Consider the following 21,460-nt stretch of genomic DNA (forward strand, 5'->3'; position numbering starts at 1 on the left):
TGGCGCGTGGTGGTGTGCCTGTCTTGGTGTGCACTTGGCGGTGCCCCTGCCCTGTCACGTGGTGGTGTTCCTGTCTTGGTGTGCGCGTGGCGGTGCCCCTCCCCTGGCGCGTGGCGGTGTTCCTCTCTTGGTGTGTGCGTGGCGGTGCCCCTCCCCTGGCGCATGGTGGTGTTCCTGTCTTGGTGTGCGCGTGGCGGTTTTGGTGTGTGTGTGGCGGTGTTCCTGTCTTGGTGTGTGTTTGGCGGTGTCCCTGTCTTGGCGTGTGGTGGTGTGCCTGTCTTGGTGTGCACATGGCGGTGCCCCTGCCCTGTCACGTGGTGGTGTTCCTGTCTTGGTGTTCGTGTGGCGGTGCCCCTCCCCTGGCGCGTGGCGGTGTTCCTCTCGGTGTGTGCGTGGCAGTGCCCCTCCCCTGGCGCATGGTGGTGTTCCTGTCTTGGTGTGCGCGTGGCGGTATTCCTGTCCTGGTGTTTGTGTAGCGGTGCCCTCCCCTGGCTCGTGGCGGTGTTCCTGTCCTGGTGTGCGCGTGGCAGTGCCCCTCCCCTGGTGCGTGGTGGTGTTCCTGTCTTGGTGTGCGCGTGGCGGTGTTTGTGTGGCGGTGTCCCTCCCCTGGCGCATGGCGGCGGTCCTCCCCCGGTGTGCATGTGGCGGTGGTCCACCCCCGGTTCTCTGTGAGAGTGCAGGGTGCTCTGTGTCCGTTAGCCAGCAGGCAGTAACTGATCCGTCCTGTGTCTTTTTGCAGGAACGGCAGACATGGCAAATGACTCCAGCCTGGACAACATCAACGTGTTTGCACCAAGAAGGTTAGGAGGGTAATTACTTCTGCCCTGTTCTCTTTATAATACATTTCATTGTATTGGAATCCATAACTATTGTGACAATGATCACATACAGCAAGTATATTCATTTCCCATAGGGTAGGTCACTCACATGGTGCAACAAGAAGAGTTATGGTAGACTTACCTTTTGTAAACGCTTTCTGTGAAGTACATAGGGGCCACAGGGAACGTCATTGATTTCCTATAGGTTAGGTCATTCACATGGTGTAACAGCAGGTCACAGCATAATATTCCATGTTCCGGCAATCAAGTTGGTACAGAATCCAATGGCTCTTAGCATAACCCCACACCCCCAGCCTATCGCCTGGGCAGCTTGTCTACCATCAGGAGCGTTATCCCTGTGCACAGACAGCATTTGTAAAGCTAGCTAACCAGGTGCTGTTAATCAGCTAAGCTGCAGTTCATCTCTGACCTAAAGAAAACCTGGACTGGATCCATGTTCAACTGCTGTTCCACATTTACGCCGGTGAAATCCTGCTGTCCCTGCAGCACTATGTAATTCACCGTCATTATTTTATGGAGGTCAATCACTGGAAATAGAGGCTGCTATACACCTACTGATGGTAGCATGGTGTAATGACAGTGCAGGCACAGCGTATCGAACGGGAGAGATCAACAGTAGTTGGCGGACATAGGGGACGCGGGGTGGACGCTGGGTGTCGGATACAGGAGACGCAGGGTAGGCGCTGGGTGTCGGATTGAGGAGATGCAGGGTAGGTGTCGGATAGAGGAGACGCAGGGTAGGCGCTGGGTGTCGGATAGAGGAGACGCAGGGTAGGCGCCGGGTGTCGGATAGAGGAGATGCAGGGTAGGTGCTGAGTGTCGGATAGAGGAGACGCAGGGTAGGTGCAGGGTGTCGGATAGAGGAGACGCAGGGTAGGTGCTGAGTGTCGGATAGAGGAGACGCAGGGTAGGTGCAGGGTGTCGGATAGAGGAGACGCAGGGTAGGTGCTGAGTGTCGGATAGAGGAGACGCAGGGTAGGTGCCGGGTGTCGGATAGAGGAGACGCAGGGCAGGTGTCTGATAGAGGAGACGCAGGGTAGGTGCTGGGTGTCGGATAGAGGAGACGCAGGGTAGGTGCTGGGTGTCGGATAGAGGAGACGCAGGGTAGGTGCTGGGTGTCGGATAGAGGAGATGCAGGGTAGGTGCTGGGTGTCGGATAGAGGAGACGCAGGGTAGGTGCTGGGTGTCGGATAGAGGAGACGCAGGGTAGGTGCGGGGTGTCTAATAGAGGAGACGCAGGGTAGGTGCGGGGTGTCGGATAGAGGAGACGCAGGGTAGGTGCGGGGTGTCGGATAGAGGAGACTCGGGGTAGGTGCTGGGTGTCGGATAGAGGAGACTCAGGGTAGGTGCGGGGTGTCGGATAGAGGAGATGCAGGGTAGGTGCTAGGTGTCTGATAGAGGAGACGCAGGGTAGGTGCAGGGTGTCGGATAGAGGAGACGCAGGGTAGGTGCTGAGTGTCGGATAGAGGAGACGCAGGGTAGGTGCAGGGTGTCGGATAGAGGAGACGCAGGGTAGGTGCTGGGTGTCGGATAGAGGAGACGCAGGGTAGGTGTCGGATAGAGGAGACGCAGGGTAGGTGTCGGATAGAGGAGACGCAGGGTAGGTGTCGGATAGAGGAGACGCAGGGTAGGTGCTGAGTGTCGGATAGAGGAGACGCAGGGTAGGCGCTGGGTGTCGGATAGAAGAGACGCAGGGTAGGCGCTGGGTGTCGGATAGAGGAGACGCAGGGTAGGTGCTGAGTGTCGGATAGAGGAGACGCAGGGTAGGTGCGGGGTGTCTGATAGAGGAGACGCAGGGTAGGTGCCGGGTGTCTGATAGAGGAGACGCAGGGCAGGTGTCTGATAGAGGAGACGCAGGGTAGGTGCTGGGTGTCGGATAGAGGAGACGCAGGGTAGGTGCCGGGTGTCGGATAGAGGAGACGCAGGGCAGGTGTCTGATAGAGGAGACGCAGGGTAGGTGCTGGGTGTCGGATAGAGGAGACGCAGGGCAGGTGCTGGGTGTCGGATAGAGGAGACGCAGGGTAGACGCTGGGTGTCGGATACATGAGACGCAGGGTAGATGCTGGGTGTCGGATACAGGAGACGCAGGGTAGGTGCCGGGTGACAGATAGAGGAGACGCAGGGTAGGTGCCGGGTGTCGGATAGAGGAGGCGCAGGGTAGGTGATGGATAGAGGAGACGCAGGGTAGGTGCCGGATAGAGGAGATGCAGGGTAGGTGCCGGGTGTCGGATAGAGGAGGCGCAGGGTAGACGCTGGGTGTCGGATAGAGGAGATGCAGGGTAGGCACCGGGTGTCGGATAGAGGAGGCGCAGGGTAGACGCTGAGTGTCGGATAGAGGAGATGCAGGGTAGGTGCTGGGTGTCGGACACAGGAGACGCAGGGTAGGTGCGGGGTGTCGGATAGAGGAGATGCAGGGTAGGTGTCGGATAGAGGAGACGCAGGGTAGGTGACGGATAGAGGAGACGCAGGATAGGTGCCGGGTGTCGGATAGAGGAGGCGCAGGGTAGACGCTGGGTGTCGGATAGAGGGGATGCAGGGTAGGTTGCCGGGTGTCGGGTAGGGGAGATGCAGGGTAGGTGTCGGATAGAGGAGACGTAGGGTAGGTGCTGGGTGTCTGCTAGAGGAGACGCAGGGTAGGTGCGGGGAGTCGGATAGAGGAGACGCAGGGTAGGTGCGGGGTGTCTGATAGAGGAGACGCAGGGTAGGTGCGGGGTGTCGGATAGAGGAGACGCAGGGTAGGTGCGGGGTGTCGGATAGAGGAGACGCAGCGTAGGTGCGGGGTGTCGGATAGAGGAGACGCAGGGTAGGTGCGGGGTGTCGGATAGAGGAGACGCAGGGTAGGTGTCGGATAGAGGAGACGCAGGGTAGGTGCCGGGTGTCGGATAGAGGAGACGCAGGATAGGTGCTGGGTGATGGATAGAGGAGACGCAGGGTAGGTGCTGGGTGTCGGACACAGGAGACGCAGGGTAGGTGATGGATAGAGGAGACGCAGGGTAGGTGATGGATAGAGGAGACGCAGGGTAGGTGCCGGATAGAGGAGACGCAGGGTAGGTGCCGGGTGACGGATAGAGGAGGCGCAGAGTAGACGCTGGGTGTCGGATAGAGGAGATGCAGGGTAGGTGTCGGATAGAGGAGACGCAGGGTAGGTGCGGGGTGTCGGATAGAGGAGACGCAGGGTAGGTGCGGGGTGTCGGATAGAGGAGATGCAGGGTAGGTGCGGGGTGTCGGATAGAGGAGACGCAGGGTAGGTGTTGGATAGAGGAGACGCAGGGTAGGTGCGGGGTGTCGGATAGAGGAGACGCAGGGTAGGTGCCGGATAGAGGAGACGCAGGGTAGGTGCGGGGTGTCGGATAGAGGAGACGCAGGGTAGGTGTCGGATAGAGGAGACGCAGGGTAGATGCTGGGTGATGGATAGAGGAGACGCAGGGTAGGTGCTGGGTGTCGGACACAGGAGACGCAGGGTAGGTGATGGATAGAGGAGACGCAGGGTAGGTGATGGATAGAGGAGACACAGGGTAGGTGCTGGGTGTCGGACACAGGAGACGCAGGGTAGGTGATGGATAGAGGAGACGCAGGGTAGGTGCCAGGTGTCGGATAGAGGAGACGCAGGCTACGTGTCGGACAGAAGAGACACAGGCTACGTGCCGGGTGTCGGACAGTGGAGACGGGTGTCGAATAGGGGAGACGCAGGCTACGTGTTGGGTGTTGGACAGAGGAGGCGCAGGGTAGGCGCTGAGTGTCTGATAGAGGAGACGCAGGGTAGGTGCGGGGTGTCGGATAGAGGAGACGCAGGGTAGGTGTCGGATAGAGGAGACGCAGGGTAGGTGTCGGATAGAGGAGACGCAGGGTAGGTGCTGGGTGATGGATAGAGGAGACGCTGGGTAGGTGCTGGGTGTCGGAAACAGGAGACGCAGGGTAGGTGATGGATAGAGGAGACGCAGGGTAGGTGATGGATAGAGGAGACGCAGGGTAGGTGATGGATAGAGGAGACGCAGGGTAGGTGCCGGATAGAGGAGACGCAGGGTAGGTGCCGGGTGACGGATAGAGGAGGCGCAGAGTAGACGCTAGGTGTTGGATAGAGGAGATGCAGGGTAGGCACCGGGTGTCGGATAGAGGAGACTCAGGGTAGGTGCGGGGTGTCGGATAGAGGAGACTCAGGGTAGGTGCGGGGTGTCGGATAGAGGAGACGCAGGGTAGGTGTCGGATAGAGGAGACGCAGGGTAGGTGTCGGATAGAGGAGACGCAGGGTAGGTGTCGGATAGAGGAGATGCAGGGTAGGTGTCGGATAGAGGAGACGCAGGGTAGGTGCCGGGTGACGGATAGAGGAGGCGCAGAGTAGACGCTGGGTGTCTGATAGAGGAGACGCCGGGTAGGTGCGGGGTGTCGGATAGAGGAGACTCAGGGTAGGTGCGGGGTGTCGGATAGAGGAGACTCAGGGCAGGTGCGGGGTGTCGGATAGAGGAGACACAGGGTAGGTGCGGGGTGTCGGATAGAGGAGACGCAGGATAGGTGTCGGATAGAGGAGACGCAGGGTAGGTGTCGGATAGAGGAGATGCAGGGTAGGTGTCGGATAGAGGAGACGCAGGGTAGGTGCGGGGTGTCGGATAGAGGAGACGCAGGGTAGGTGTCGGATAGAGGAGACGCAGGGTAGGTGCTGGGTGATGGATAGAGGAGACGCAGGGTAGGTGCTGGGTGTCGGACACAGGAGACGCAGGGTAGGTGATGGATAGAGGAGACGCAGGGTAGGTGATGGATAGAGGAGACACAGGGTAGGTGCTGGGTGTCGGACACAGGAGACGCAGGGTAGGTGATGGATAGAGGAGACGCAGGGTAGGTGCCAGGTGTCGAATAGAGGAGACGCAGGCTACGTGTCGGACAGAAGAGACGCAGGCTACGTGCCGGGTGTCGGACAGTGGAGACGGGTGTCGGATAGGGGAGACGCAGGCTACGTGTTGGGTGTCGGACAGAGGAGGCGCAGGGTAGGCGCTGAGTGTCTGATAGAGGAGACGCAGGGTAGGTGCGTGGTGTCGGATAGAGGAGACGCAGGGTAGGTGCCAGGTGTCTGATAGAGGAGACGCAGGGTAGGTGCTGGGTGTCGGATAGAGGAGACGCAGGGTAGGTGATGGATAGAGGAGACGCAGGGTAGGTGCCAGGTGTCGGATAGAGGAGACGCAGGCTACGTGTCGGACAGAAGAGATGCAGGCTACGTGCCGGGTGTCGGACAGTGGAGACGGGTGTCGGATAGGGGAGACGCAGGCTACGTGTTGGGTGTCGGACAGAGGAGGCGCAGGGTAGGCGCTGAGTGTCTGATAGAGGAGACGCAGGGTAGGTGCGGGGTGTCGGATAGAGGAGACGCAGGGTAGGTGTCGGATAGAGGAGACGCAGGGTAGGTGTCGGATAGAGGAGACGCAGGGTAGGTGCTGGGTGTCGGATAGAGGAGACGCAGGGTAGGTGCTGGGTGTCGGATAGAGGAGACGCAGGGTAGGTGCTGGGTGATGGATAGAGGAGACGCAGGGTAGGTGCTGGGTGTCGGACACAGGAGACGCAGGGTAGGTGATGGATAGAGGAGACGCAGGGTAGGTGATGGATAGAGGAGACGCAGGGTAGGTGATGGATAGAGGAGACGCAGGGTAGGTGCTGGGTGATGGATAGAGGAGACGCAGGGTCGGTGCTGGGTGTCGGACACAGGAGACGCAGGGTAGGTGATGGATAGAGGAGACGCAGGGTAGGTGCCAGGTGTCGGATAGAGGAGACGCAGGCTACGTGTCGGACAGAAGAGACGCAGGCTACGTGCCGGGTGTCGGACAGTGGAGACGGGTGTCGGATAGGGGAGACGCAGGCTACGTGTTGGGTGTCGGACAGAGGAGGCGCAGGGTAGGCGCTGAGTGTCTGATAGAGGAGACGCAGGGTAGGTGCGGGGTGTCGGATAGAGGAGACGCAGGGTAGGTGTCGGATAGAGGAGACGCAGGGTAGGTGTCGGATAGAGGAGACGCAGGGTAGGTGCGGGGTGTCGGATAGAGGAGACACAGGGTAGGTGTCGGATAGAGGAGACGCAGGGTAGGTGCTGGGTGATGGATAGAGGAGACGCAGGGTAGATGCTGGGTGTCGGACACAGGAGACGCAGGGTAGGTGATGGATAGAAGAGACGCAGGGTAGGTGATGGATAGAGGAGACGCAGGGTAGGTGATGGATAGAGGAGACACAGGGTAGGTGATGGATAGAGGAGACGCAGGGTAGGTGCTGGGTGATGGATAGAGGAGACGCAGGGTAGGTGCTGGGTGTCGGACACAGGAGACGCAGGGTAGGTGATGGATAGAGGAGACGCAGGGTAGGTGCCAGGTGTCGGATAGAGGAGACGCAGGCTACGTGTCGGACAGAAGAGACGCAGGCTACGTGCCGGGTGTCGGACAGTGGAGACGGGTGTCGGATAGGGGAGACGCAGGCTACGTGTTGGGTGTCGGACAGAGGAGGCGCAGGGTAGGCGCTGAGTGTCTGATAGAGGAGACGCAGGGTAGGTGCGGGGTGTCGGATAGAGGAGACGCAGGGTAGGTGCCGGGTGTCTGATAGATGAGACGCAGGGCAGGTGTCTGATAGAGGAGACGCAGGGTAGGTGCTGGGTGTCGGATAGAGGAGACGCAGGGTAGGTGATGGATAGAGGAGACGCAGGGTAGGTGCCAGGTGTCGGATAGAGGAGACGCAAGGTAGGTGCCGGGTGACGGATAGAGGAGACGCAGGGTAGGTGCCGGGTGTCGGATAGAGGAGATGCAGGGTTGACGCTGGGTGTTGGATAGAGGAGATGCAGGGTAGGTGTCGGATAGAACAGACGCAGGGTAGGTGCTGGGTGTCGGATAGAGGAGACGCAGGGTAGGTGCGGGGTGTCGGATAGAGGAGACGCAGGGTAGGTGCCGGGTGTCTGATAGATGAGACGCAGGGCAGGTGTCTGATAGAGGAGACGCAGGGTAGGTGCTGGGTGTCGGATAGAGGAGACGCAGGGTAGGTGATGGATAGAGGAGACGCAGGGTAGGCGCTGAGTGTCGGATAGAGGAGACGCAAGGTAGGTGCCGGGTGACGGATAGAGGAGACGCAGGGTAGGTGCCGGGTGTCGGATAGAGGAGATGCAGGGTTGACGCTGGGTGTTGGATAGAGGAGATGCAGGGTAGGTGTCGGATAGAACAGACGCAGGGTAGGTGCTGGGTGTCGGATAGAGGAGACGCAGGGTAGGTGCCGGGTGTCGGATAGAGGAGACGCAAGGTAGGTGCCGGGTGACGGATAGAGGAGACGCATGGTAGGTGCGGGGTGTCGGATAGAGGAGACGCAGGGTAGGTGCGGGGTGTCTGATAGAGGAGACGCAGGGTAGGTGCGGGGTGTCGGATAGAGGAGACGCAGGGTAGGCGCTGAGTGTCTGATAGAGGAGACGCAGGGTAGGTGCTGGGTGTCGGATAGAGGAGACGCAGGGTAGGTGATGGATAGAGGAGACGCAGGGTAGGTGCCAGGTGTCGGATAGAGGAGACGCAGGCTACGTGTCGGACAGAAGAGATGCAGGCTACGTGCCGGGTGTCGGACAGTGGAGACGGGTGTCGGATAGGGGAGACGCAGGCTACGTGTTGGGTGTCGGACAGAGGAGGCGCAGGGTAGGCGCTGAGTGTCTGATAGAGGAGACGCAGGGTAGGTGCCGGGTGTCTGATAGATGAGACGCAGGGCAGGTGTCTGATAGAGGAGACGCAGGGTAGGTGCGGGGTGTCGGATAGAGGAGACGCAGGGTAGGTGTCGGATAGAGGAGACGCAGGGTAGGTGTCGGATAGAGGAGACGCAGGGTAGGTGCGGGGTGTCGGATAGAGGAGACGCAGGGTAGGTGTCGGATAGAGGAGATGCAGGGTAGGTGCTGGGTGATGGATAGAGGAGACGCAGGGTAGGTGCTGGGTGTCGGACACAGGAGACGCAGGGTAGGTGATGGATAGAGGAGACGCAGGGTAGGTGCTGGGTGATGGATAGAGGAGACGCAGGGTAGGTGCTGGGTGTCGGACACAGGAGACGCAGGGTAGGTGATGGATAGAGGAGACGCAGGGTAGGTGCCAGGTGTCGGATAGAGGAGACGCAGGCTACGTGTCGGACAGAAGAGACGCAGGCTACGTGCCGGGTGTCGGACAGTGGAGACGGGTGTCGGATAGGGGAGACGCAGGCTACGTGTTGGGTGTCGGACAGAGGAGGCGCAGGGTAGGCGCTGAGTGTCTGATAGAGGAGACGCAGGGTAGGCGCTGAGTGTCTGATAGAGGAGACGCAGGGTAGGTGCGGGGTGTCGGATACAGGAGACGCAGGGTAGGTGCCGGGTGTCTGATAGAGGAGACGCAGGGCAGGTGTCTGATAGAGGAGACGCAGGGTAGGTGCTGGGTGTCGGATAGAGGAGATGCAGGGTAGGTGCCGGGTGACGGATAGAGGAGACGCAAGGTAGGTGCCGGGTGACGGATAGAGGAGACGCAGGGTAGGTGCCGGGTGTCGGATAGAGGAGATGCAGGGTTGACGCTGGGTGTTGGATAGAGGAGATGCAGGGTAGGTGTCGGATAGAACAGACGCAGGGTAGGTGCTGGGTGTCGGATAGAGGAGACGCAGGGTAGGTGCCGGGTGTCGGATAGAGGAGACGCAAGGTAGGTGCCGGGTGACGGATAGAGGAGACGCATGGTAGGTGCGGGGTGTCGGATAGAGGAGACGCAGGGTAGGTGCGGGGTGTCTGATAGAGGAGACGCAGGGTAGGTGCGGGGTGTCGGATAGAGGAGACGCAGGGTAGGTGCGGGGTGTCTGATAGAGGAGACGCAGGGTGGGTGTCGGATAGAGGAGACGCAGGGTAGGTGCCGGGTGTCGGATAGAGGAGACGCAGGGTAGGTGTCGGATAGAGGAGACGCAGGGTAGGTGCGGGGTGTCGGATAGAGGAGACGCAGGGTAGGTGCCGGGTGTCGGATAGAGGAGACGCAGGGTAGGTGTCGGATAGAGGAGAGGCAGGGTATGTGCTGGGTGATGAATAGAGGAAGGAGACGCAGGGTAGGTGCCGGGTGTCGGACACAGGAGACGCAGGGTAGGTGATGGATAGAGGAGACACAGGGTAGGTGCTGGGTGTCGGACACATGAGACGCAGGGTAGGTGATGGATAGAGGAGACGCAGGGTAGGTGATGGATAGAGGAGACGCAGGGTAGGTGCCAGGTGTCGGATAGAGGAGACGCAGGCTACGTGTCGGACAGAAGAGACGCAGGCTACGTGCCGGGTGTCGGACAGAGAAGACGGGTGTCGGATAGGGGAGACGCAGGCTACGTGTTTGGTGTCGGACAGAGGAGACGCAGGGTAGGCACCGGGTGTCGGACAGAGGAGACGCAGGGTAGGTGTCGGATAGAGGAGACGCAGGCTACGTGCCAGGTGTCGTATAGAGGAGACGCAGGCTACGTGCCAGGTGTCGGATAGAGGAGACGCAGGGTAGGCGCCAGGTGTCTGATAGAGGAGACGCAGGCTACGTGCTGGGTGTCGCACAGAGGAGACGCAGGGTAGGTGTCGGATAGAGGAGACGCAGGGTAGGTGCTGGGTGTCGGATAGAGGAGACGCAGGGTAGGTGCTTAGTGTCAGATAGAGAAGCCGCAGGGTAGGTGCCGGGTGTTGGATAGGGGAGACGCAGGGTAGGCGCCGGGTGTCGGATAGGGGAGACGCAGGGTAGGTGCTGAGTGTCTGCTAGAGGAGACACAGGCTACGTGCCGGGTGTAGCACAGAGGAGACACAGGGTAGTTGTCGGATAGAGGAGACGCAGGGTAGGTGCTGGGTGTCGGATAGAGGAGACGCAGGGTAGGTGCTGAGTGTCAGATAGAGAAGCCGCAGGGTAGGTGCCGGGTGTCGGATAGGGGAGACGCAGGGTAGGCGCCGGGTGTCGGATAGGGGAGACGCAGGGTAGGTGCCGAGTGTCTGCTAGAGGAGAGACACAGGCTACGTGCCGGGTGTCGGATAGAGGAGACGCAGGGTAGGTGCTGGGTGTCGGATAGAGGAGACGCAGGGTAGGTGCCGGGTGTCGGATAGAGGAGACGCAGGGTAGGCGCCGGGTGTCGAATAGAGGAGACGCAGGGTAGGTGCCGGGTGTCAGATAGGGGAGATGCAGGGTAGGTGTCGGATAGAGGAGGCGCAGGGTGGGTGTCGGATAGGGGAGATGCAGGGTAGCTGTCGGATAGAGGAGACGTAGGGTAGGTGCTGGGTGTCGGATAGAGGAGACACGGGGTAGGTGCTGGGTGTCGGATAGAGGAGATGCAGGGTAGGCTCTGGGTGTCGGACAGAGGAGACGCAGGGTAGGTGCCGAGTGTCGGATAGGGTAGATGCCAGGTGACTGTTAGAAAGGTAGATATATGATGGGAGTGACGGAGCATAGTTCCTGGGAACCTCTTCTCTGCATATTGCCGGTGTCACCGGTGTTTTAGTTCTCAGGATAACAAGTGTCGTACACAGCAGAGTCACTGATGGATTATGGAGCATCGTGCCGTTTTGCACTCACACGTGGCACCGTTCAGATCATACCCAAGTGACTGTTCCTCTGCTGTCCTCTGTGTTGGGAGTGTGTATTATGGTGTTCGCAGCACTAGGTGGCGCTGTTATGCTGAGAAGGCACTAGACGACTTGCAAATGATGCAATGTGACTGATTTCCCTTGAACTCCTGGACAAATGAATAAGGGCCTGAATCAGCATGGATCGCAAAAGCAAAATCTTCCTCTGATGGGCAAAACCATGTGCACTGCAGGTGGGGCAGATGTAACATATGCAGAGAGAGTTAGATTTGGGTGGGGTGTGTTTAAAACTAAAATCTAAATTGCAGTGTAAAAATAAAGCAGCCAGTTTTTACCCTGCACAGAAACAATATAACCCACCCAAATCTCTCTCTCTGCACGTTACATCTGCCCCACCTGCAGTGCACATGGGCCCTCATTCCGAGTTGTTCGCTCGTTCTTTTTCATCGCATCGCAGTGAAAATCCGCTTAGTACGCATGCGCAAAGTTCGCACTGCGACTGCGCCAAGTAACTTTACTATGAAGAAAGTATTTTTACTCACGGCTTTTTCTTCGCTCCGGCGATCGTAATGTGATTGACAGGAAATGGGTGTTACTGGGCGGAAACACGGCGTTTCAGGGGCGTGTGGCTGAAAACGCTACCGTTTCCGGAAAAAACGCAGGAGTGGCCGGAGAAACGGTGGGAGTGCCTGGGCGAACGCTGGGTGTGTTTGTGACGTCAACCAGGAACGACAAGCACTGAACTGATCGCACAGGCAGAGTAAGTCTGGAGCTACTCTGAAACTGCTAAGTAGTTAGTAATCGCAATATTGCGAATACATTGGTCGCAATTTTAAGAAGCTAAGATTCACTCCCAGTAGGCGGCGGCTTAGCGTGTGTAACTCTGCTAAATTCGCCTTGCGACCGATCAACTCGGAATGAGGGCCATGGTTTTGCCCATTAGAGGAAGATTTTGCTTTTGTGATCCATGCTTAAGGAGTGTGCGATTGCTGCTGATATCCTCAGATTCAGAAGCATTGTCTAGTGTGTATTGTCCTTTACAGACGTATTTTGGACCCTCATTCAGTAAGGATTGCAAAATTTGCAAATCGCAGTCTGTCCGATTACCGAACAACTGCGCATGTTTGCATTGCACACGCGTGAGTAAAATAGCGACACAAAATGCGTACACATCGTGATCGCAATGCAGCCGCTGATTGACTGACAGGAAGCTGGCGTTTCAGGGCGAAGACCCGCCGTTTTCTGGAGGGGGGTGATAAAACGCAGGCGTGCCCAGGCGTTTATAAGGAGGGCCTCTGATGTCAGCGATGACCACTTCCAGCCTCTTGTGTCGCAGGAATGGTGGGCAACCTTACCTGGCGCATATAGAAGAAATCTCCCGTGTTCTGGTAATTACGTATGGTTCTGCGCACATTTGCATATTACGAAGCGTTCACAATTTCGGCAACGGGCGTTTCTTCTCTATTTCTGGGCGGCAAATATTTGATCGCAGAAACTGCTGTTTAGCAGAAATTGCAATCCTTACTGAAGAAAGTCCATTGTCTGTGCTGTATACAAGTCTCCTTTCACAGCTTTCCGCACAAGTGTATTACTGTCTCCATCACACTAGGTGGCGCTGTAACCTTTCTTTTATCGTTCTGTATAGGACAACATGTGGGTAACTGTGATTGGTGACCGGTCACTGCTGTATAGTCCCTGTGCGGATGTAGCCTGTCCTCTCGCTGTAGGTAACACCCGTACTGGATGTACTGAGGCAGGATTCCATGGCCAGGGGCCATACAGCTTTTGTAGAACTACATGCCCCAGCACAACATAACCATGAGTTACATAATGCTGATGTTTGGTACCTGTTAATTACTGTACAACCATATGTCTCCCCCTCCATGGCCCTGTACACATGTAATGTTCTCTGGTTACCTGCGGCCAGTTAGGGTGTGATTGTGTAGCGTGCTGTTTCCTGCAGTGTGACTCTGCGCCGGATAGCTCTGTGACTACATGCACCATGCATAGATATCAGTGGTACTGTATCGTTTTACTGTTTGTGTGTCCCTCAGCTCCCCGGCCGGCGCAGTCACCCTGAATCTGGATGGAATTGTCCAAGTGTTGGATCTGTACCTCCATGAGCCCAGCACGGGAATGATGACCCGGATCTGTGTGTTGAAATGGCTCTATCACCTGTACATCAAGACCCCCCGTAAGGTGCGTACCGCAGTGTGTAATCTATATACCTGGCTCTATCACCTGTACATCAAGACCCCCCGTAAGGTGTGTACCGCAGTGTATAACATATGTACCTGGCTCTGTCACCTGTACATCAAGACCCCCCGTAAGGTGCGTACCGCAGTGTATAGCCTATATACCTGATTCTATCATCTGTACATGAAGACCCCCCGTAAGGTGCGTGCCACAATGTGTAACCTATATACCTGGCTCTATCACCTGTACATCGAGACCCCCCGTAAGGTGTGTACCGCAGTGTGTAACCTATATACCTGGCTCTATCACCTGTACATCGAGACCCTCGTAAGGTGTGTACTGCAGTGTATAGCCTATATACCTGTATATAGGCTCTATCACCTGTACATCAAGACCCCCCCTCCGTAAGTGGAAGCTTTGTGCTGGTATGTAAACTGTGTATATGTAACTCTGTTGGCTATATATCTGACCCCTCCTCACAGCATGTGTACTACTGTGTGCAAGCTATATACCAGGCTTCATAACCTGCCTCTCCCTGCAGCTGTATACAGACCGTTATAGGTCTCCTCTGTTATAGCTGGATCCCAGGTACAGTATACGGACAGGTATAGATCCACTCCAGGACATCTGCATCCCGGGGACAGTATATGGACAGGTATAGATCCCCTCCGGGACATCTGCATCCCGGGGACAGTATACGGATAGGTATAGATCCCCTCTGGGACATCTGCATCCTAGGGACAGTATACGGATAGGTATAGATCCCCTCTGGGACATCTGCATCCCAGGGACAGTATATGGACAGGTATAGATCCCCTCTATTACATCTGGATCCTTGGTACAGTATACGGACAGGTATAGCTCCTCTCCGGTACATCTGGATATTGGGGACCGTATACGTACAGGTATAGATCCTCTCCGGTATATCTGGATCCCGGGGACAGTATACAGACAGGTATAGATCCCCTCCGATACATCTGGATCCCGGGGACAGTATACGGACAGGTATAGATCCCCTCCGGTATGTCTGGATCCCGGGGACAATATACGGACAGGTATAGATCCCCTCCGGTATGTCTGGATCCCGGGGACAGTATACGTACAGGTATAGATCCGCTCCGGGACATCTGGATCCCGGGGACAGTATACGGACAGGTATAGATCCCCCTGGGACATCTGGATCCCGGGGACAGTATACGGACAGGTATAGATCCCCTCCGGGACATCTGGATCCTGGGGACAGTATACGAACAGGTATAGATTTCCTCCGGGACATCTGGATCCTGGGGACAGTATACGAACAGGTATAGATTTCCTCCGGGACATCTGGATCCCGGGGACAGTACATGGACAGGTATAGATCCCCCTCCGGTACATCTGGATATTGGGGACAGTATACAGACAGGTATAGATCCCCTCCTATACATCTGGAACCTGGGGACAGTATACGGACAGGTATAGCTCTCCGGCGGTACATCTTGATCCCGTGGCCACCATACACACAGGTATATATCCCCTCTGGTACATCTGGATCCTGGGGACAGTATATGGACAGGTATAGATCCCCTCCGGTACATCTGGATCCCAGGGACAGTATCCAGACAGGTATAGATCCTCTCCGGGACATCTGGATCCCGGGGACAGTATACGGACAGGTATAGATCCCCTTCGGTACATCTGGATCCTGGGGACAGTATACGGATAGGTATAGATCCCCTCCCGTTCATCTGGATCCTGGGGACAGTATAATGACAGGTATAGATCCCCTCCCATACATCTGCATCCTGGGGACAGTATACAGACAGGTGTAGCTCCCTTCCGGTACATCTGGATATTGGGGACAGTATACGTACAGGTATGGATCCCCTCCAATATATCTTGATCTCGGGAATAGTATACAGACAGGTGTAGATCCCCTCTTGTACATCTGGATCCCGGGGGACAGTACACGGACAGATATAGGTCCCCTCCGGTACATCTGGATCCTGGGGACAGTATACAGACAGGTATAGATCCCCTCCCGTACATCTGGATCCTGGGGACAGTATATGGACAGGTATAGATCCCCTCCCGTACATCTGGATCCTGGGGACAGTATACAGACAGGTATAGACCCCCTCCCATACATCTGGATCCTGGGGACAGTATATGGACAGGTATAGATCTCTGGCAGTACAGCTGGTTCCCGTGGACAGTATACAGACAGGTATAGATCCCCTCTTGTACATCTGGATCCTGGGGACAGTATACGGACAGATATAGGTCCCCTCCGGCACATCCGGATATCGAGGGCAGTATATGGACAGGTATAGATCCCTTCCGGTACATCTGGATCCCAGGAACAGTATCCGGACAGGTATAGATCCCCTCCGGTACATCTAGATCCCGGGGACAGTATACGGACAGGTATAGATCCCCTCTGGTTTATCTGGATCCCGGGGGCAGTATACGGACAGGTATAGATCCCCTCTGGTTTATCTGGATCCCGGGGGCAGTATGCGGACAGGTATAGATCCCCTCTGGTTTATCTGGATCCTGGGGACAGTATACGGACAGGTATAGATCCCCTCTGGTTTATCTGGATCCTGGGGACAGTATACGGACAGGTATAGATCCCCTCTGGTTTATCTGGACACCGGGGACAGTATACGGACAGGTATAGATCCCCTCTGGTTTATCTGGATCCTGGGGACAGTATCCGGACAGGTATAGATCCCCTCTGGTTTATCTGGATCCCGGGGCAGTATACGGACAGGTATAGATCCCCTCTGGTTTATCTGGATCCTGGGGACAGTATACGGACAGGTATAGATCCCCTCTGGTTTATCTGGATCCCGGGGACAGTATACGGATAGGTATAGATCCCCTCTGGTTTATCTGGATCCCGGGGGCAGTATACGGACAGGTATAGATCCCCTCTGGTTTATCTGGATCCCGGGGGCAGTATCCGGACAGGTATAAATCCCCTCTGGTTTATCTGGATCCCGGGGGAAGTATCCGGACAGGTATAGATCCCCTCTGGTTTATCTGGATCCTGGGGACAGTATACGGACAGGTATAGATCCCCTCTGGTTTATCTGGACCCCGGGGACAGTATCCGGACAGGTATAAATCCCCTCTGGTTTATCTGGATCCCGGGGGCAGTATCCGGACAGGTATAGATCCCCTCTGGTTTATTTGGATCCCGGGGGCAGTATACGGACAGGTATAGATCCCCTCTGGTTTATCTGGATCCCGGGGGCAGTATACGGACAGGTATAGATCTCCTCTGGTTTATCTGGATCCCGGGGGCAGTTTACGGACAGGTCCTGGGACAGCGAGGTGTGAGTGCGTGGCTGGAGGGAAGAACTGTCATCACATCACACTGATTGTTCCGTTATGTGACCCTGTAATGTTTCTGTTGCAGATGTTCCGTCACACGGACCTGCTCTTCCCCATCCTGCTGAAGACCCTGTCTGATGAGTCTGATGAGGTGAGGACTCTGCTTGTGTCTGTCCCTGGGAAGCTGAGGTGGCTTCATGTGACACTGTGGCACCATACAGTATGTCATGTCCGTGTCACGGCCACCAGTGACTTTACCGTCTGTACACCTTGGAATTGACTGATTTATTGCCATGTGATTGCTTACAACCCCAGGTAAAACTGTCCCCCTGCTGCTGGCGGTGTACCGGGGCTGCGCTGTCCCCCTGCTGCTGGGGGTGTGCCGGGGCTGCGCTGTCCCCCTGCTGCGGGGGGTGTGCCGGGGCTGCGCTGTCCCCCTGCTGCTGGGGGTGTGCCGGGGCGGCGCTGTCCCCCTGCTGCTGGGGGTGTGCCGGGGCGGCGCTGTCCCCCTGCTGCTGGGGGTGTGCCGGGGCGGCGCTGTCCCCCTGCTGCTGGGGGTGTGCCGGGGCGGCGCTGTCCCCCTGCTGCCGGGGGTGTGCCGGGGCGGCGCTGTCCCCCTGCTGCCGGGGGTGTGCCGGGGCGGCGCTGTCCCCATGCTGCTGGGGGTGTGCCGGGGCGGCGCTGTCCCCCTGCTGCTGTCTGTGTGCATTTTTCTGGTGGGCTGACGGGCATGTGGGGCTTCTTTTGTTTGGTGACTTGTGAGTGGTGGTGCTGTCGCCATGGTTACACTCTATACCTGGTGCAGCCCATGCGAGGTCACTTCTACACATTTCAGCTCCACATTCAGTCCCCAATCCGCCCCTGCCCGACTTTGAAAGAATGTGCACTGTAATATGTTAGCGCTAGAGATATATTAATAAATAAATTAATATATAGAATTATAAAACCTCTTGGAGTCAGTGGGCCTGTCATACAGCAGTGGAAATTACACACAAATTGTAATATCAAAAGCTGTATTATACATTTACTTAATTTTCCTGTGAGGGCTAATTTGTTTCATTGTTTTCTGTGGGGGCCAATGTGTGTGTTTTCTGGGGCTGGGTATGTGTGAGGTCACAATGCCGATGGCGGGATCCTGGCTTTTAGATCCCGGGGGAGGGGAGGGGGGGGGGGACTGAAACGAAGCCCCTTGCAAGCTCGCTGTTCTGGCCACAGGTTCTATTTCCATGGGTGTCACGAGTGGGAATAGTCCCTGTTGGTCGGCATGCTGACCGGTGGGATATCAAGGGCTCGGAATCACGGCGTCGGTATTGTGACTGCATCCCGTTTCCTGTGGGGGCCAATGTCTTTATCTTTTTCTTGTGTAATGTTTTTCATCTGCGCTGGCGTCGGAGTTGCACCACGCATGCACCGCGATAGTGTTCGTATAGACTCAGACACGACAAGAGTGTACTAGACACGTGTTGGGTATTCCTGTGTGGTTACAGGGGGTTGGCAGATCAGACGCAGATATAATGTAGTGTGGGCGTGTTGCTGATAGTGGTTACGTATAGAGACGGTTAATTGCTCACATTGGAGGCCATACTCAGACGGATGATCTGTACCTGGCATAGGGGTGGGGAAAGTTACAATGGTGCGGCCGATGGTGGCATCTAAAGACGTACAAAGCAGGATTGCAGCATCTGTAGAAGCTGCCAGGGGGCGTCTCTGTCCTGGCACATTTGGATCCACGTATGTACACCAGGGAAGGGCATTGTAGCGTCATTAGCATAAAGTCACAGACGCAATTGCAGCAAAAGACGTAAGGAGGGCCACAACTGCACTCAACTCAGAATCAGACCCTATGAGGAGGAATCCCCACCCCCACAACATACCCCACCCCCGCAACAGGCCCCACCCCCATTAGGGCTGCTTCTACACATTTCCTGGGCAGGTTTTCCTTCCCAGTTCGCTCCGGAGTAAGGCCTATCCCCAGTATTGCAGTGTGACATGCCCTCTTCTGTATACTGATGTATGGGGCCCCAGCTGCCGTAAGAAGACGTGTGACTGCCCCACCCCCCTTCCCCGTCCGTCCGTAGATCGTACAGGGCGTGGCCTGAATGTGCTGCTAATAACATATAACACCTCATGCTGTACACGTGTAGCTGTGACCGGACACCTGGACTGCTGGCTGTAATAATGAGACAGGACTACTGGCTGTAATAATGAGACAGGACTACTGGCTGTAATAATGAGACAGGACTACTGGCTGTAATAATGAGACAGGACTACTGGCTGTAATAATGAGACAGGACTACTGGCTGTAATAATGAGACAGGACTACTGGCTGTAATAATGAGACAGGACTACTGGCTGTAATAATGAGACAGGACTACTGGCCGTAATAATGAGACAGGACTACTGGCCGTAATAATGAGACAGGACTACTGGCCGTAATAATGAGACAGGACTACTGGCCGTAATAATGAGACAGGACTACTGGCTTTAATAATGAGACAGGACTACTGGCTGTAATAGTGGGACAGGACTACTGGCTGTAATAATGAGACAGGACTACTGGCTGTAATAGTGGGACGGGACTACTGGCTGTAATAATGAGACAGGACTACTGGCTGTAATAGTGGGACAGGACTACTGGCTGTAATAATGAGACAGGACTACTGGCTGTAATAGTGGGACGGGACTACTGGCTGTAATAGTGGGACGGGACTACTGGCTGTAATAATGAGACGGGACTACTGGCCGTAATAATGAGACGGGACTACTGGCCGTAATAATGAGACGGGACTACTGGCCGTAATAATGAGACGGGACTACTGGCCGTAATAATGAGACGGGACTACTGGCCGTAATAATGAGACGGGACTACTGGCCGTAATAATGAGACGGGACTACTGGCCGTAATAATGAGACGGGACTACTGGCCGTAATAATGAGACGGGACTACTGGCCGTAATAATGAGACGGGACTACTGGCCGTAATAATGAGACGGGACTACTGGCCGTAATAATGAGACGGGACTACTGGCCGTAATAATGAGACGGGACTACTGGCCGTAATAATGAGACGGGACTACTGGCCGTAATGATGGGATGGGGACGGGAGCGCTGGCGGTAGTGATGGGATGGGACCGCTGGCGGTAGTGATGGGATGGGACCGCTGGCGGTAGTGATGGGACGGGACCGCTGGCGGTAGTGATGGGACGGGACCGCTGGCGGTAGTGATGGGACGGGAGCGCTGAGGAGCGCTGGCGGTAGTGATGGGACGGGAGCGCTGGCGGTAGTGATGGGACGGGAGCGCTGGCGGTAGTGATGGGACGGGAGCGCTGGCGGTAGTTATGGGACGGGAGCGCTGGCGGTAGTGATGGGACGGGAGCGCTGGCGGTAGTGATGGGACGGGAGCGCTGGCGGTAGTTATGGGACGGGAGCGCTGGCGGTAGTTATGGGGCGGGAGCGCTGGCGGTAGTGATGTGACGGGATGATGGGACGGGAGCGCTGGCGGTAGTGATGGAGCGGGAGCGCTGGCGGTAGTGATGGGACGGGAGCGCTGGCGGTAGTTATGGGACGGGAGCGCTGGCGGTAGTGATGGAGCGGGAGCGCTGGCGGTAGTGATGTGACGGGATGATGGGACGGGAGCGCTGGCGGTAGTGATGGAGCGGGAGCGCTGGCGGTAGTGATGGGACGGGAGCGCTGGCGGCAGTGATGGGACGGGAGCGCTGGCGGCAGTGATGGGACGGGAGCGCTGGCGGCAGTGATGGGACGGGAGCGCTGGCGGCAGTGATGGGACGGGAGCGCTGGCGGCAGTGATGGGACGGGAGCGCTGGCGGCAGTGATGGGACGGGAGCGCTGGCGGCAGTGATGGGACGGGAGCGCTGGCGGTAGTGATGGGACGGGAGCGCTGGCGGTAGTGATGGGACGGGAGCGCTGGCGGTAGTGATGGGACGGGAGCGCTGGCGGTAGTGATGGGACGGGAGCGCTGGCGGTAGTGATGGGACGGGAGCGCTGGCGGTAGTGATGGGACGGGAGCGCTGGCGGTAGTGATGGGACGGGAGCGCTGGCGGTAGTGATGGGACGGGAGCGCTGGCGGTAGTGATGGGACGGGAGCGCTGGCGGTAGTGATGGGACGGGAGCGCTGGCGGTAGTGATGGGACGGGAGCGCTGGCGGTAGTGATGGGACGGGAGCGCTGGCGGTAGTGATGGGACGGGAGCGCTGGCGGTAGTGATGGGACGGGAGCGCTGGCGGTAGTGATGGGACGGGAGCGCTGGCGGTAGTGATGGGACGGGTCCGCTGGCGGTAGTGATGGGACGGGTCCGCTGGCGGTAGTGATGGGACGGGACCGCTGGCGGTAGTGATGGGACGGGAGCGCTGGCGGTAGTGATGGGACGGGAGCGCTGGCGGTAGTGATGGGACGGGATAGCTGGCGGTAGTGATGGGACGGGATAGCTGGCGGTAGTGATGGGACGGGAGCGCTGGCGGTAGTGATGGGACGGGAGCGCTGGCGGTAGTGATGGGACGGGAGCGCTGGCGGTAGTGATGGGACGGGAGCGCTGGCGGTAGTGATGGGACGGGAGCGCTGGC

The 21,460-nt window shown here is 57.2% G+C and overlaps 1 protein-coding gene across 2 annotated transcripts in view; it reads left to right on the top strand.

Annotated features, from left to right (window-relative positions):
* The window catches only part of VAC14 (VAC14 component of PIKFYVE complex), a 106,806-nt gene that overhangs the window by 41,354 nt on the left and 43,992 nt on the right, over window positions 1-21,460 (top strand). Inside the window, exons 10-12 of one of the 2 annotated variants that reach the window (XM_063945859.1) lie at window positions 740-809; window positions 13,419-13,563; window positions 16,967-17,032. In XM_063945859.1, coding sequence (XP_063801929.1) covers window positions 740-809; window positions 13,419-13,563; window positions 16,967-17,032 — 281 coding nt within the window. The remainder of the gene's footprint in view (window positions 1-739; window positions 810-13,418; window positions 13,564-16,966; window positions 17,033-21,460) is intronic. The other variant, XM_063945860.1, reaches the window with a different exon arrangement.

Source organism: Pseudophryne corroboree, chromosome 11 (assembly GCF_028390025.1).
Source record: "Pseudophryne corroboree isolate aPseCor3 chromosome 11, aPseCor3.hap2, whole genome shotgun sequence".
Lineage (NCBI taxonomy): Eukaryota > Metazoa > Chordata > Amphibia > Anura > Myobatrachidae > Pseudophryne > Pseudophryne corroboree.